This window comes from Mustelus asterias, unplaced genomic scaffold, assembly GCF_964213995.1.
Source record: "Mustelus asterias unplaced genomic scaffold, sMusAst1.hap1.1 HAP1_SCAFFOLD_43, whole genome shotgun sequence".
NCBI classification, from domain to species: domain Eukaryota; kingdom Metazoa; phylum Chordata; class Chondrichthyes; order Carcharhiniformes; family Triakidae; genus Mustelus; species Mustelus asterias.
The window spans coordinates 2,038,959-2,053,536 of NW_027590120.1; the positions used below are offsets into that span (position 1 = coordinate 2,038,959).

Here is a 14,578-nt window from a genome sequence, read left to right on the forward strand (position 1 = left end):
ATGAACGAATTATCTCATTGAATAGTTTAAAAGGGAATGAGAGAGGAAAGAATGTTTCATAGAAAGTTTTAATAACTGTTCTGAATTTCTATCCTGCACTGACACTGCTGAATTTTGTAAACTCATTTCACAGGATATTGAAAGAGGAATCACAAGCAAAAGTCTCAAACGTCACGTCTAGATCTGACAGTCATATTCCTTGGGACCTGAATATCATCGGCCTTTGAATCTAGAAGGAGAAATGATTGTCCAGTCTGTCAATTTGAAAATATTTCAAACATCAGTGTGACTGGAAAAGCACCGACACACTGCCACACTCGAGTGAGAGTGTTCCAGTGCACTGACTAAAGAGCTTTAACCGGTTAGACAGCCTGAATAAATATAACACCATTCCCAGCCCATAGAGACTGTACTCGTGTTCTGCTTCAACTGATTGTCCACCCAAGCGAGAGGCAAGGACACCTGCAGCATGGAGAAACCATGGAAATGTGTGGACTGTGGGAAGAGGTACAGAGTCCCATCAGAGCTGGAAGCTCATCGGTGCAGCCACACTGGGGAGAGACCATTCACCTGCTCTCAGTGTGCGGAGGGATTCACTCAGTTATACTGCCTGCAGACACACGAACGAGTTCACACTTGGGAGAGACCGTTCACCTGCTCTCAGTGTGGGAAGGGATTCAGTCAGTCATCTCACCTGCAGTTACACCAGCGAGTTCACACTGGGGAGAGACCACACACCTGCTCTCAGTGTGGGAAGGGATTTCCTCAGTTATCTGACCTGCGTAGACACGGGCGAGTTCACACTGGGGAGAGACCACACACCTGCTCTCAGTGTGGGAAGGGATTTATTCAGTTATCTGACCTACGGAGACACCAGCGAGTTCACACTGGGGAGAGGCCGTTCACCTGCTCTCAGTGTGGGAAGGGATTCAGAGTTTCATCCCACCTGCGGACACACCAGCGAGTTCACAAGTGATTCCAGGGGTTGGATTCTGCTGTTATTGTTTCTGCTCTCAATTATATCCAGGACTGCATTTTGTTCATTCTCACAGTTGGTCAATGGGGAGGGTCGGAGGGTTTCTTTCTGCTGGACTGGCCGGTCTCATGACTTTGCCTCCAGTGGGCTGATGCTCTTTGAGTCTTGTTGCGAATACCTGGTTTTAAATTTCACAAGGATCACAGAGTGACAGGGTGTGAGGAAGTTCAGAGATATTTAGTCAGCATTTCTGTTTGAAACCCCCCAATGTCCATCCAATTTCCTTTGTAATTGTTTATTGTCTCCACTTCCTCCACCCTCGTAGGCAGCGAGTTCCAGGTCATTCCCATTCGCTGCATCAAAATATTCTTCATCACATTCCTCCCACCCCCTCCACGCCTCTGATCCAGAACCTTAAATCTGCGGCCCCCTCTTCCTTGTCCCATCAGCTAATGGGAACAGCTTTTCTTTGTCCACCTTATCTAAACCTGTCAGAATCTTGTCCACCTCTATCAAATCTTCCCTCAACCTCCTTTGCTCCAAGGGAAACAACCCCAGCCTGACATTGACAATAAAGAACAAACTAACAGAATATGTTAATATGTGAAATCAAATGGGAATGTTTAATTTCTGTTTTAAAGATATTGTGAATATATTGTCCTGGACAATAAAGGAATTGGAATAACTCACCTTGGGTGTGGTTGAATGGAATATATCAATCTGGTATCCACCTACAGTCTAGTGAAAGTCTGGAATGTGTTGATGGGATGAATAAGTTGATCACTTTCTCTGGGAGATATTTACAACTTTGTCCATAAACTTTGTTTTAGAAAAATCCACATTTGAAAGCCCGGCCACTACATGAAATATCAGCACCATAACAGGGGGAGATAAGAAAGACAGACACTCACTTTGATCTTTTCATCAGCAAATCTGAGAGTTAAGAATGTGTGACATGATTTTGGGATACTGGAGTGAGTGTACAGATGTGATTTGTTACATGTGAAAAATAGCAAGCCTAAATTCATGGTGAGATGGAGTGAAGAGCGGGTCCCAAACACACACAGCTACTTGAGACACAGCAGGAGATGAAATGGTTAATGTGGCCAGGGGATTGAGACAACATTGTGACATCATCAAGGCACTGACACACACTCCAGAGAGAAACTGAGTTCAAAACAATCAGGATCCAATTAAACACACTGCACATGCTCACACAGTGAGGGAAATTACAGTAAAATGGATAATCTATTCATTGAGAAGGAAAGAAGCTGGTGCAGAATGTAGTGTTACAGTCAGAGCGAGGGTGCAGAGAAAGATCAACTGAATGTGAGGTAGGTCCATTCAAAGGTCTGATGGCAGCAGTGAAGAAGCTGCTCTTGAGTCCATTAATATGTGTCCTGACCCTTTGTAGTTTATTGTGGTCTTGGGCAGAGCAGAATCATAGAAATCATAGAATCATAGAAACCCTACAGCACAGAAAGAGGCCATTCGGCCCATCGAGTCGGCACCGACCACAATCCCACCCAGGCCCTACCCCCATACCCCTACATATTTTACCCACTAATCCCTCTAACCTACGCATCTCAGGACACTAAGGACAATTTTAGCATAGCCAATCAACCTCACCCGCACATCTTTTGGACTGTGGGAGGAAACCGGAGCACCTGGAGGAAACCCACGCAGACACGAGGAGAATGTGCAAACTCCACACAGACAGTGACCCAAGCCGGGAATCAAACCCAGGTCGCTGGAGCTGTGAAGCCATACCAAGCTGTGAAGCCATACCAAGCTGTGATACAACCAGAGAGAATGCTTTCTATGGTGCATCTGTAAAAGTTGGTGAGAGTCATAGCTGATGTGTCAAATATCCTTAGTCTTCTGAGAAAGTAGAGGCATTGGTGGGCTTTCTTAACTATAGTGTCAGCATGGGGGGACCAGGACAGGTTGTTGGTGATCTTGACACCTAAAAACATGAAGTTCTCGACCATTTCCGTATCGTCCCTGTTGACGTAGATAGGGGCATGTTCTCCACTACGCTTCTTGAAATCGATGACAATCTCCTTCATTTTGTTGACATTGAGGGAGAGATTATTGTTGTCGCACCAATTCAGCAGGTTCTTTATCTCTTTCCTGCACTCCATCTTGTCATTGTCTGAGATCCGACCCACTACAGTGGTGCCATCAGCAAATTTGAAAATTGAGTTGGAGGAGAATTTGGCCACACTGTCATAGGTGTATAAGGAATATAGGAGGGGCTGAGGACACGGCCTTGTGGGGCACCGGTGTTGAGGATGATCATGGTAGGAGGTGTTGCCTATCCTTACTGACTGTGGTCTGTGGTTAGGAAGACTCGGATTCACGGTGACTTGGCCACTTGGATTCAGAATTGACTTGCCCATAGAAGTCAGAGAATAGTGATGCAAGGATGTTTTCTGGCTGGGGGTCCGTGGCCAGTCGTGTTCCACAGGGATCTGTTCTGGGACTTCTGCTATTTGTGGTATATATATCAATGACTTGGCTGAAAATGTGGGTGTGTGGGTTACTAAGTTTGCAGACGACACAAAGCTAGATGAAGTTGTAGATAGTGTAGAAGGTTGTCAAAGGATACAGCGGGATATAGATCAGCTGCAGATATGGGCAGAGAAATGGCAGATGGAGTTTAATCCGGACACGGTAGCACAGTGGTTAGCACTGCTGCTTCACAGCTCCAGGGTCCTGGGTTCGATTCCCGGCTCGGGTCACTGTCTGTGTGGAGTTTGCACATTCTCCTCGTGTCTGCGTGGGTTTCCTCCGGGTGCTCCGGTTTCCTCCCACAGGCCAAAGATGTGCGGGTTAGGTTGATTGGCCAGGTTAAAAATTGCCTCTTAGAGTCCTGGGATGCGTAGGTTAGAGGGATTAGCGGGTAAATATGTGGGGGTAGGGCCTGGGTGGGATTGTGGTCGGTGCAGACTCGATGGGCCGAATGGCCTCCTTCTGCACTGTAGGGTTTCTATGATTTCTATTTCTATGAAGTGTGAGGTGTTGCACTTTGGGAGATCAAATGTTCAGGGTAAGTATCCAGTTAATGGCAGACCCCTGAACAGCATTGATGTACAGTGGGATCTTGCGGTTCAAGTCCATAGCTCCCAAAGGCATGCTTGCCTTTATTGAGTACAAGAGTCAGGATGTCATATTGCAGCTTTATAAAAGTTAGGTTAGGCCACACTTAGAATATTACATTCAGTTCTGTTCGCTGCATTACAGGAAGGATGTGGAGAATTTGGAGAGGATGCAGAAGAGGTTTACCAGGACGCTGCCTGAATTAGAGGGTGTGAGCTATAAGGACAGGCTGGACAAACTAGGGTTATTTACTCTGACGCGGTGGAGGCTGAGGGGAAACCTGATAGAAGTCTATAAAATGATAAGAGACATAGATTGGGTTGACAGTCAGAATCTTTTTCACAGAGTTGAAATGTCTATTACTAGGGGGCATGCACTTCAGGAGAGACGGGGAAAGTTCAAAGGAGATGTGAGGGGTAAGTTTTTTACACACAGAGTGGTAGGTGTCTGGAACACGCTGTCGGGCGGTGGTGGAGGCAGATGTGGTAGGGGTGTTTAATGGGCTTTTAGATAAGCACATGAATTTGTAAGGAATAGAGGAATATGGACCAAGGGCAGGCTGAAGGGATTAGTTTAATTTGGCATCATGTTCGACACAACATCGTGGGCTGAAGGGTCTGTTCCTGTGCTGTACTGTTCTATTTGTGATCTCCATTTAGAAAAAGGAGTGAGGCAGCAGTGCTAACCACTGGCACTGTGGCACGGTGGTCAGCACTGCTGCCTCACAGCGCCAGGGACCCAGGTTCAATTCCGCCCTCGGTTCTCTGTCTGCGCGGAGTCTGCACGTTCTCTCTGTGTCTGCGTGGGTTTCCTCCGGGTGCTCCGGTTTTCTCCCGCAGTCCAAAGATGTGTGAGTTAGGTTGATTGGCCATGCTAAATTAACACTAATGTTTGTGGGGATTAACAGGGTAAATATGTGGGGTTGTGGGAATAGGGCCTGGGTGGGATTGTGGTCGATGTAGACTCGATGGGCCGAATGGCCTTCTATGATTCTATGAAACAGAGGCACTGGAGAAAGGGCAAGAAAGATTCACAAGAATAATCCCAGAACTGTAATCACTTGTGAAAGCGCTGGTGTTTCACCAAGTTTGCTGACTGAGTGAATCCCTTCCCACAGTCAGAGCAGGTGAACAGCCTCTGCCCAGTGTGAACTCGCTGTGTACCTGCAGGTTGGATGACTGAGTGAATCCCTTCCCACGTACAAAGCAGCTGAATGGCCTCTCTCCAGTGTGAATGCGCTGGTGGATCATCATTTCCCGAGAGCTTTTAAAGCCGCTCCCACAGTTGGAGAATTTAAAGGCTCTCTCCAGGGTGTGAGTGATGATCTGTCTGTGCAGTCTGGATAACCGAGTAAATCCTTTCACACTCACCGAGCAGGTAAATGGTCTCTCCCCGGTGTGAACTCACTGGTGTTCCTGCAGGTTGGATGACCATTTAAATCTCTTTGTGCAGTGAGAGTGTGCTGGTGGGACACCAATTAGCCAGAGCTTTTGAAGCCACGCCCACACACACAGCAGCTGAACTGTCTCTCCCCTGTGTAAATGCACTGGTTGATCATCAGTTCCTGAGAGGTTTTGAGTCCGGCCTCTCAGTCAGAGCATTTAAAGGGTCTCTCCTTGGTGTGAGTAACATTGTGTCTCAGCAAGCTGGATGACTGAGTGAATCCCTTCCCACACACAGAGCAGGGGAATGGTTTCTCCCCAGTGTGAACTCGCTGGTGTATCCGCAGTGTGGATAACCTTTTAAATCTCTTTGTGCAGTGAGAGCAGCTGAACGGTCTCTCCCCAGTGTGAACTCGCTGGTGAATCAACAGTTCATGAGAGCTTTCAAAACCAGTCCCACAGTCAGTGCATTGAAAGGCTCTCTCCTGGGTGTGAGTGCTTTTGTGCTTCAGCAGGCTGGACAACTGAGTGAATCCTTTCCCACACACAGAGCAGGGGAATGGTTTCTCCCTAGTGTGAACTCGCTGGTGTTTCCGCAGATTGGATGAACTTTTAAATCTCTGTGCAGTGAGAGCAGCTGAAGGGTCTCTCCTCAGTGTGAGTGCGCTGGTGAATCATCAGATCCGCAGCACTTTTGAAGCCACGCCCACAGTCAGAGCATTTAAAAGGTCTCTCATTGCTGGGAGTGACTTTGTGTGTTGTCAGACCAGATGACTGAGTGAATCCCTTCCCACACACAGAGCAAGTGAATGGCCTCTTCCCAGTGTGAACTCGCTGGTGTACCTGCAGATTGGATGAGATTTTGAACCTCTTTGTGCAGTGAGAGCAGCTGAACGGTCTCTCCTCACTGTGAATGCGCTGGTGGATATTCAGATCCGCAGCACTTTTGAAGCCGCTCCCACAGTCAGAGCATTTAAAGGGTCTCTCATTGCTGTGAGTGACTTTGTGATTCTGTAGGTGGGATGGCTGAGTGAATCCCTTTCCACACACAGAGCAGGTGAATGGTCTCTCCCCAGTATGAACTCGCTGGTGTGTCTGCAGGTGGGATGACCGATTGAATCCCTTCCCACACACAGAGCAGGTGAACAGTCCCTCTGCAGTGTGAAAGCGTTTGTGGGACATCAGTTCACCAGAGCTTTTGAAGCCTCTCCCACAGTCAGAGCATTTAAAGGGTCTCTCCTGGGTGTGAGTGACTTTGTGTTTCAGCAGGCTGGATAACTGAGTGAATCCCTTCCCACACACAGAGCAGGTGAACGGTCTCTCCCCAGTGTGAACTCGCTGGTGTTGCCGCAGGTTGGATGATGTTCTGAATGTCTTTGTGCAGTGAGAGCAGCTGAACGGTCTCTCCTCAGTGTGAATGCGCTCGTGCTCTCTCAGATCCGCAGCACGTTTGAAATCGCTTCCACAGTCAGAGCATTTAAAGGGTCTCTCATTGCTGTGAGTGACTTTGTGTCTGAGCAGGTGGGATAACTGAATGTATCCCTTCCCACACACAGAGCAGGTGAATGGCCTCTCCCCGGTGTGACTGCGTCGATGAATTTCCAGTTTACAGGGGGCTCTGTATCTCTTCCCACAGTCCCCACATTTCCACCGTTTCTCCATGGTTCGGGTGTCCTTGTGACTCTCCAGGTTAAACAGTCAGTTAAATCTCACACAGAACACGGGTACAGTCTCTCCCCGCTGTGAATGCTGCGATGTATTTTCAGGCTGTGTAACTGGTTAAAGCTCTTTCCACACTCAGTTCACTGGAACACTCTCACTCGGGTGTATCTGTGCCTTGGTGCTTTTCCAGTCACATTGATATTAAAGACCTGTTTTCGCAGACGGAACAGAGAAACATTTCTCCTTCCAGATTCAAAGGCCGATAATATTCAGGTCCGATGAATTGAGTGAGGGTGTCAGATGCTGGTGTGATGTTTGTTTCAAGATTTTGGTCTGTTAATCCTCACCTTCTCATATCCTGTAAACGAGTTTGAAAAATTCATCAATGTCAGTGCAGGATAGAAATTCAGAACAGACAATTCTAGTTTCTATGGAGCATTCTTTCCTCTCTCATTCCCCAAAAGCTGTAAATCTCCATCCCACACACTCTCCCTCCATTCTCACTCTGCTGTATCTAATATTCACCCTCCCAATTCTCCTGAAGGTGCTGATTGAGGCTGATTGACAGATCCATGCTCACTGCTTCCTGTCCTGGGTAGTTTAACAAAACCAGGTTAAAGTCCAACAGGTTTATTTGGTAGCAAAAGCCACAAGCTTTCGGAGCCTTAAGGGAATTCCCACTCACCTGAAGAAGGAGCTTAAGGCTCCGAAAGCTTGTGGCTTTTGCTACCAAATAAACCTGTTGGACTTCAACCTGGTTTTGTTAAACCTCTTACTGTGTTTACCCCAGTCCAACTCCGGCATCTCCACATCCTGTCCTGGGCACAGAGAGCTGGAAATCTCCATGCAGGCTGCCAGACAGATATATGTCTGTCTGACTGGACTAACAATGTGTGGAATGTACAGACTGGATTCACTTCCTTTCCCTTCAGCTGCTGCAAGTCCCCAATTTCCCCAGAATGAGAAAAGAAATGGAAATGGGGAGAAAAGAAAGTGTTTTACTCACAGATGTTGGCCTCTTTTAAGGACTGTTTAACTGTGTCCATTGCAGTACTGAACCCTTTAAAATCACAGAAAGAGTTTAACAAAAGCAGTCCAACAGTTACTAACCCACAGGAGGAATGCTGAGGACAGGAGGAAGATTGAATCTGTCCACTCCCCCAAGGCCCGGGGCTGTGCATGTCCAAGGGAGAGGGGAAGCTGCGCATGTGCGGTGGAGAGCTCCGCCCCCGCCCACATTCTGTGGTGTTGACCAATGGGAACTCTGGAGGACCGGAAGTTCTCTGATCCTCCAGCCAATCAGAGCTTCCCCATTGTCTGAATGCGGAAGTTGCACAATGAGCTTGTTCAGCTGCTCATTCCTGCCCAGCAAAGCTGCTGCTGCTTCTCTCTCTGAATGAAGATTGAGCTTCAGACAGACTCAACCTTCCTCCTGTCTCTCCAACAGCTGTGAGAGTGTGGGCCAGTGGCGCAATGGATAACGCGTCTGACTACGGATCAGAAGATTCCAGGTTCGACTCCTGGCTGGCTCGATGTCAATTTGAAAAATAGTTTGTGAGCTCCTTTTGACCTAAAAGAGGCCAACATCTGTGAGCAAAACACTTTCTTTGCTCCCCTTTTGCGTTTCTTTGGCATTCTGGGGGAAATTGAGGACTTGTTGAATTTTTAACTTCCAGGTCACCACTCGCTGTCTAAATAGAATTCCTCCTCACATTCTTCATGTATCTGTAACCAGGTAATACAGTGCATTACACACAGCATCAGTCAGCTCATTTATGTCCAAATGTAAAACTTTAATGTGGCTGTCAGCTTGAAGATTAATCATGGATCATTTGCACTTCCACAACCCTCTGAGGCAGCGGGTTCCAGGTAATGACCTTTCTGCACCAAAATAAAATTCTTCCCCACATCCTTCCCTTTCTCCCAATCCAGTTATCCAGTCCCACATATGGCACAGATTTTAGTTTCTGGTGTGTAGGCCGGCCGTTACACGTAGATTTTCAGATCTCTGTGTCCAATATAGAAAGTGGTCAGCATGGATCTGTTAATCAGTCTGAATCAGCACCTTCAATAGACTTGGGAGGTCTACCTCTGCGGAGGTAGGCGGGAGTCTCGCATGGTGGTCTGCCTCCCTGGGGCCGGGATCCAGGATGTCGCTAGTCGCGTCCCGGAAATCCTGAGGTGGGAGGGAGAGGAGCCTGAGGTAGCGGTACATATTGGTACCGCTGATGTGGGTAGGAAGGGAGAAGGGGTCATGAAAAGGGAGTACAGGGAATTAGGGAGACAGCTGAGAAAGAGGAAAGCAAAGGTAGTAATCTCAGGATTACTGCCTGTGCCACGGGAAGGTGAGGGCAGGAATGGAGTGAGGTGGAAGATGAATGTGTGGCTGAGGGACTGGTGCAGGGGGCAGGGATTCAGGTTCCTGGACCATTGGGACCTCTTTAGGGGCAGGGGTGATCTGTATACAAAAAACGGGTGGAACTTGAATCACAGGGGGACCAATATCCTGGCCGGTAGGTTGGCTAAGGCTACTGGGGAGAATTTAAACTAGATAGGTTGGGGGGAGGGGAGCTAGAAGAGTTGACTAGGATCAAGGAACTAATTGATGGGGGGGAGGATGCAGGGGTAAGGGGAATTACAAAATTAATGGTAGAGGAGAGGGTGCAAGTGAATGAAGGCGGTAATTTAGATAAGGGAGTAGAGGGAGAGGGTGTTTGCGACTCATCAAAGCGGCTCCAGATAAAAGCTGGAATAAGGACACTTTGCCTGAATGCACGAAGCATTCGGAACAAGGTAAATGAGTTGATGGTGCAAATCAGCACAAGTGGGTACGATCTAGTGGCCATTACAGAAACGTGGCTGAAAGGTGACCAGGACTGGGAGATGAATATCCAGGGGTATCAGGCGTTTAGGAAGAATAGACAGGAAGGAAAAGGTGGTGGGGTCGCGCTATTAAGAGATAATATCAGGGTAGTACTGAGGGATGACATAGGCTCTGAGGAACAAAACGTGGAATCATTATGGGTAGAGATGAGGAATAGTAGAGGGAGAAAGACACTAGTAGGTGTGGTATATAGGCCCCCAAATAATAATGTTGAGGTAGGGAGGGCTATAAACAAGCAGATAAGGGATGCGTGTAAAAACGGAACGGCAATAATCATGGGGGACTTCAACATGCACATTGACTGGCAGACTCAAGTCGGTAAGGGTGGAATGGAGGAAGAGTTCTTAGAATGCTGTCGGGATAGTTTCCTTGAACAGCATGTTACGGAACCGACGAGGGAACGAGCTATTTTGGATCTGGTATTGTGTAACGAGGTAGGTAGAATTAAGGATCTTATTGTGAAGGACCCTCTTGGGTCTAGTGACCACAATATGGTCGAATTTCTGATTCAGATGGAAGAGGAGAAAGTTTGGTCCCAAACCAGTGTCCTCTGTTTGAACAGAGGGAAATATGATAGGATGAGGGATGAATTGGCCACGGTAGCCTGGGAGAGCAGGCTGGCAGGTAGGATAGCTGAGGAACAGTGGAGGATTTTTAAGGAGATCCTTTTCAGTTCTCAGCAAAAATATATTCCAGCAAAAAAACAAGGATTGTAAGAAAAGGGAGAACCAGCCGTGGATAACGAAGGAAATAAAGGAGAGTATTAAAATAAAAACAGCTGCGTACAGAGTGGCCAAAAATAGTGGAGAAACAAGTGATTGGGAAAAATTTAAGAAACAACAAAGAGAGACTAAGAAAGCGATAAAGAAAGGAAGGATAGACTATGAAGCTAGGCTAGCAATTAATATAAAAAATGATAGTAAAAGTTTTTATAAATATATAAAAAGGAATAGAGTGGCTAGAGTGAATGTTGGACCCTTGGAGGACGAGAGGGGGGAGTTAATAGTGGGAAATGAGGATATGGCTGAGTCTTTAAATAAGTTTTTTGTGTCGGTCTTCACGGTGGAGGACACAAATAGTTTGCCAAATATTAACGATAGAGGGTTGGCAGCAGGAGAAATACTTAATACAATTAATGTTACCAGAGAGGCAATGCTGGGTAGACTAATGGGACTGAAGGTGGACAAGTCCCCGGGTCCGGATGGAATGCATCCCAGGGTATTGAAAGAAATGTCAGAGGTAATAGTGGATGCGTTAGTGATTATTTATCAAAACTCATTGCATTCTGGGGTAGTGCCGGTTGATTGGAAAACGGCTAATGTTACGCCGCTGTTTAAAAAAGGAAGGAGACAAAAGGCGGGTAACTATAGGCCGGTCAGCTTAACGTCTGTAGTAGGGAAAATGCTGGAATCCATTATTAAAGAGGAGATAGCAGGGCATCTGGATAGAAATGGTTCGATCAATCAGACGCAGCATGGATTCATGAGGGGAAAGTCGTGCTTGACGAACATGTTGGATTTTTATGAAGATGTGACTAGGGCGGTTGATGGAGGAGAACCGGTGGATGCGGTGTTTTTGGATTTCCAAAAGGCGTTTGATAAGGTGCACCATAAAAGGCTGCTGAAGAAGATTAGGGCACACGGAGTTGGGGGTAGTGTGTTAAAGTGGATTGGGGACTGGCTATCCGACAGGAAGCAAAGAGTCGGAATAAATGGGTGTTTTTCCGGTTGGAGGAAGGTAACTAGTGGCGTGCCGCAGGGATCGGTACTCGGGCCGCAACTGTTTACCATTTATATAGATGATCTGGAGGAGGGGACGGAGTGTAGGGTAACGAAGTTTGCAGACGACACAAAGATAAGTGGAAAAGTGAATCGTGTGGAGGACGGAGAAGATCTGCAGAGAGATTTGGACAGGCTGAGTGAGTGGGCGAGGATATGGCAAATGGAGTATAACGTTGATAAATGCGAGGTTATACACTTTGGAGGAAATAATAACAAATGGGATTACTATCTCAATGGAAACAAATTAAAACATGCTACCGTGCAAAGGGACCTGGGGGTCCTTGTGCATGAGACGCAAAAGCCCAGTCTGCAGGTACAACAGGTGATCAAGAAGGCAAATGGGATGTTGGCCTATATCGCGAGGGGGATAGAATATAAAAGCAGGGATGTCTTGATGCACCTGTACAGGGCATTGGTGAGGCCGCAGCTGGAATACTGTGTGCAGTATTGGTCCCCTTATATGAGGAAGGATATATTGGCATTGGAGGGAGTGCAGAGAAGGTTCACCAGGTTGATACCGGAGATGAGGGGTTTGGATTATGAGGAGAGGCTGAGGAGATTGGGTTTGTACTCGTTGGAGTTTAGAAGGATGAGGGGGGATCTTATGGAGACTTATAAGATAATGCGGGGGGGGGGGGGGGGGGGCGGGGGGGGGGGGGGGGGGGCGGCTGGATAGGGTGGAGGCGGAGAGATTCTTTCCACTTAGTAAGGAAGTTAAAACTAGAGGACACAGCCTCAAAATAAAGGGGGGTCGGTTTAAGACAGAGTTGAGGAGGAACTTCTTCTCCCAGAGGGTGGTGAATCTCTGGAATTCTCTGCCCACTGAGGTGGTGGAGGCTACCTCGCTGAATATGTTTAAAGCGCGGATGGATGGATTCCTGATCGGTAAGGGAATTAAGGGTTATGGGGATCAGGCGGGTAAGTGGTACTGATCCACGTCAGATCAGCCATGATCTTATTGAATGGCGGGGCAGGCTCGAGGGGCTAGATGGCCTACTCCTGCTCCTATTTCTTATGTTCTTATGTTCTTATGTATACTCAGGAGAGCACAGTGAGAATTGAGGGAGAGTGTGTGGGATGGAGATTGACAGCTTTTGGAGAATGAGAGAGGAAAGAATGTTCCATAGAAACTAGAATTGTCTGTTCTGAATTTCTATCCTGTACTGACAATGATGTCTATTGTAAATTCCTTTCATAGATATCAGGAGGTGAGAACTTACAGACAGAAATTTCAAACTAAACATCACATCAAGATTTGACAGAGCCATTCGATTTATTGGGACCTGAATATCATCGACCTTTGAATCTAGAAAAGCAATGTTTGTCTGATCTGTTTGCTTCAGGAGATTTTAAACATCAGTGTGACTGGAACACACCTGAGTGAGAGTGTTCCAGTCCAGTGATAGTGGAAAGAGTTTTAACCAGTTACACAGGCTGAAACAACATTGCACCGTTTACAGTGAAGAGAGATCGTACACGTGTTCTGTGTGGACAAGGATTCAACTGATCATCAAACCTGGAGAGTCACAAGGACACCCGCATCATGGAGAAACTGTGGAACTGTGACGATTGTGGACAAGGATTCATGTTGCCCTGTGATTTGGAAATTCATCAACGCAGTCACACTCGGGAGAGACCCTTCACTTGCTCAGTGTGTGGGAAGGGATACATTAAGTTCTCCCACCTGCTGAGTCACAATCTCACTCACACCAATGAGAGACCCTTTAAATGCTCTGACTGTGGGAGCGGATTCAAAAGCTCTGGAGAACTGGTGTCCCACCAGCGCATTCACAGTGAGGAGAGACTGTTCAGCTGCTCTCACTGCACAATGAAATTTAAATGGTCATCCACACTGCGGAGACATCAGCGAGTTCACACCGGGGAGAGACCGTTCAGCTGCTCCATGTGTGGGAAGGGATTCTCTCGGTCCTCCGAACTGCGGGCACACCAACGAATTCACACTGGGGAGAGACCGTTCACCTGCAGTGTGTGTGGGAAGGGATTCTTTCGGTCATCCACCCTGCTGACGCACAAAGCCACTCACACCAATGAGAGACCCTTTAAATGCTCTGACTGTGAGAGTTGCTTCAAAAGTTCTCGGGATCTGATGTCCCACCAGCGCATTCACACAGAGGACAGACCGTTCAGCTGCTCTCTCAGCACAATGAGATTTAGATCATCATCAAACCTGCGGAACCACCAGCGAGTTCACTCCGGGGAGAGACCATTCACTTGCTCTGACTGTGGGAAGGGATTCACGCAGTTATCCGCCCTGCTGACACACCAGCGAGTTCACACCGGAGAGAGGCCATTCACCTGCTCTGTGTGTGGGAAGGGATTCACTAATTTACCCAACCTGCTGAGTCATAAAGTCACTCACACCAGTGAGAGGCCCTTTAAATGCTCGGACTGTGGGAGTGAATTCAAAATTTCTGGGGAACTGGTGTCCCACCAGCGCATTCACACTGAGGACAGACCGTTCAGCTGCTCTCTCTGCACAAAGAGATTTAAGAGGTCATCCACACTGCAGAGACACCAGCGAGTTCACACCAGGGAGAGACCGTTCATCTGCTCTGTGTGTGGGAAGGGATTCAGTCAGTCATTCACCCTGCTGACACACCAGCGTCTTCACACCGAGGAGAGACCATTTACCTGCACCGAGTGTGGGAAGGGATTCACTCAGTCATCCACCCTGCTGACTCACCAGCAAGTTCACAGCGGGGAGAGACCGTTCACCTGCTCCGAGTGTGGGAACAGATTCACTCGGTTATCCAGCCTGCAGAGACACAAA

The 14,578-nt window shown here is 47.5% G+C and overlaps 2 protein-coding genes and 1 non-coding gene across 3 annotated transcripts in view; 2 read left to right on the forward strand and 1 right to left on the reverse strand.

Annotated features, from left to right (window-relative positions):
* The window catches only part of LOC144482904 (uncharacterized), an 88,365-nt gene that overhangs the window by 55,294 nt on the left and 18,493 nt on the right, over positions 1-14,578 (reverse strand). The gene's annotated exons all lie outside the window — the stretch shown is intronic.
* LOC144482874 (uncharacterized) overlaps positions 1-14,578 on the forward strand; it is a 51,898-nt gene that overhangs the window by 36,638 nt on the left and 682 nt on the right. Inside the window, exons 4-6 of the mRNA XM_078201713.1 lie at positions 621-964; positions 13,991-14,049; positions 14,302-14,578. Coding sequence (XP_078057839.1) covers positions 621-964; positions 13,991-14,049; positions 14,302-14,578 — 680 coding nt within the window. The remainder of the gene's footprint in view (positions 1-620; positions 965-13,990; positions 14,050-14,301) is intronic.
* Positions 8,582-8,654, forward strand: trnar-acg (transfer RNA arginine (anticodon ACG)). Its single transcript has one exon. It is a non-coding gene; the product is annotated as a tRNA-Arg (tRNA).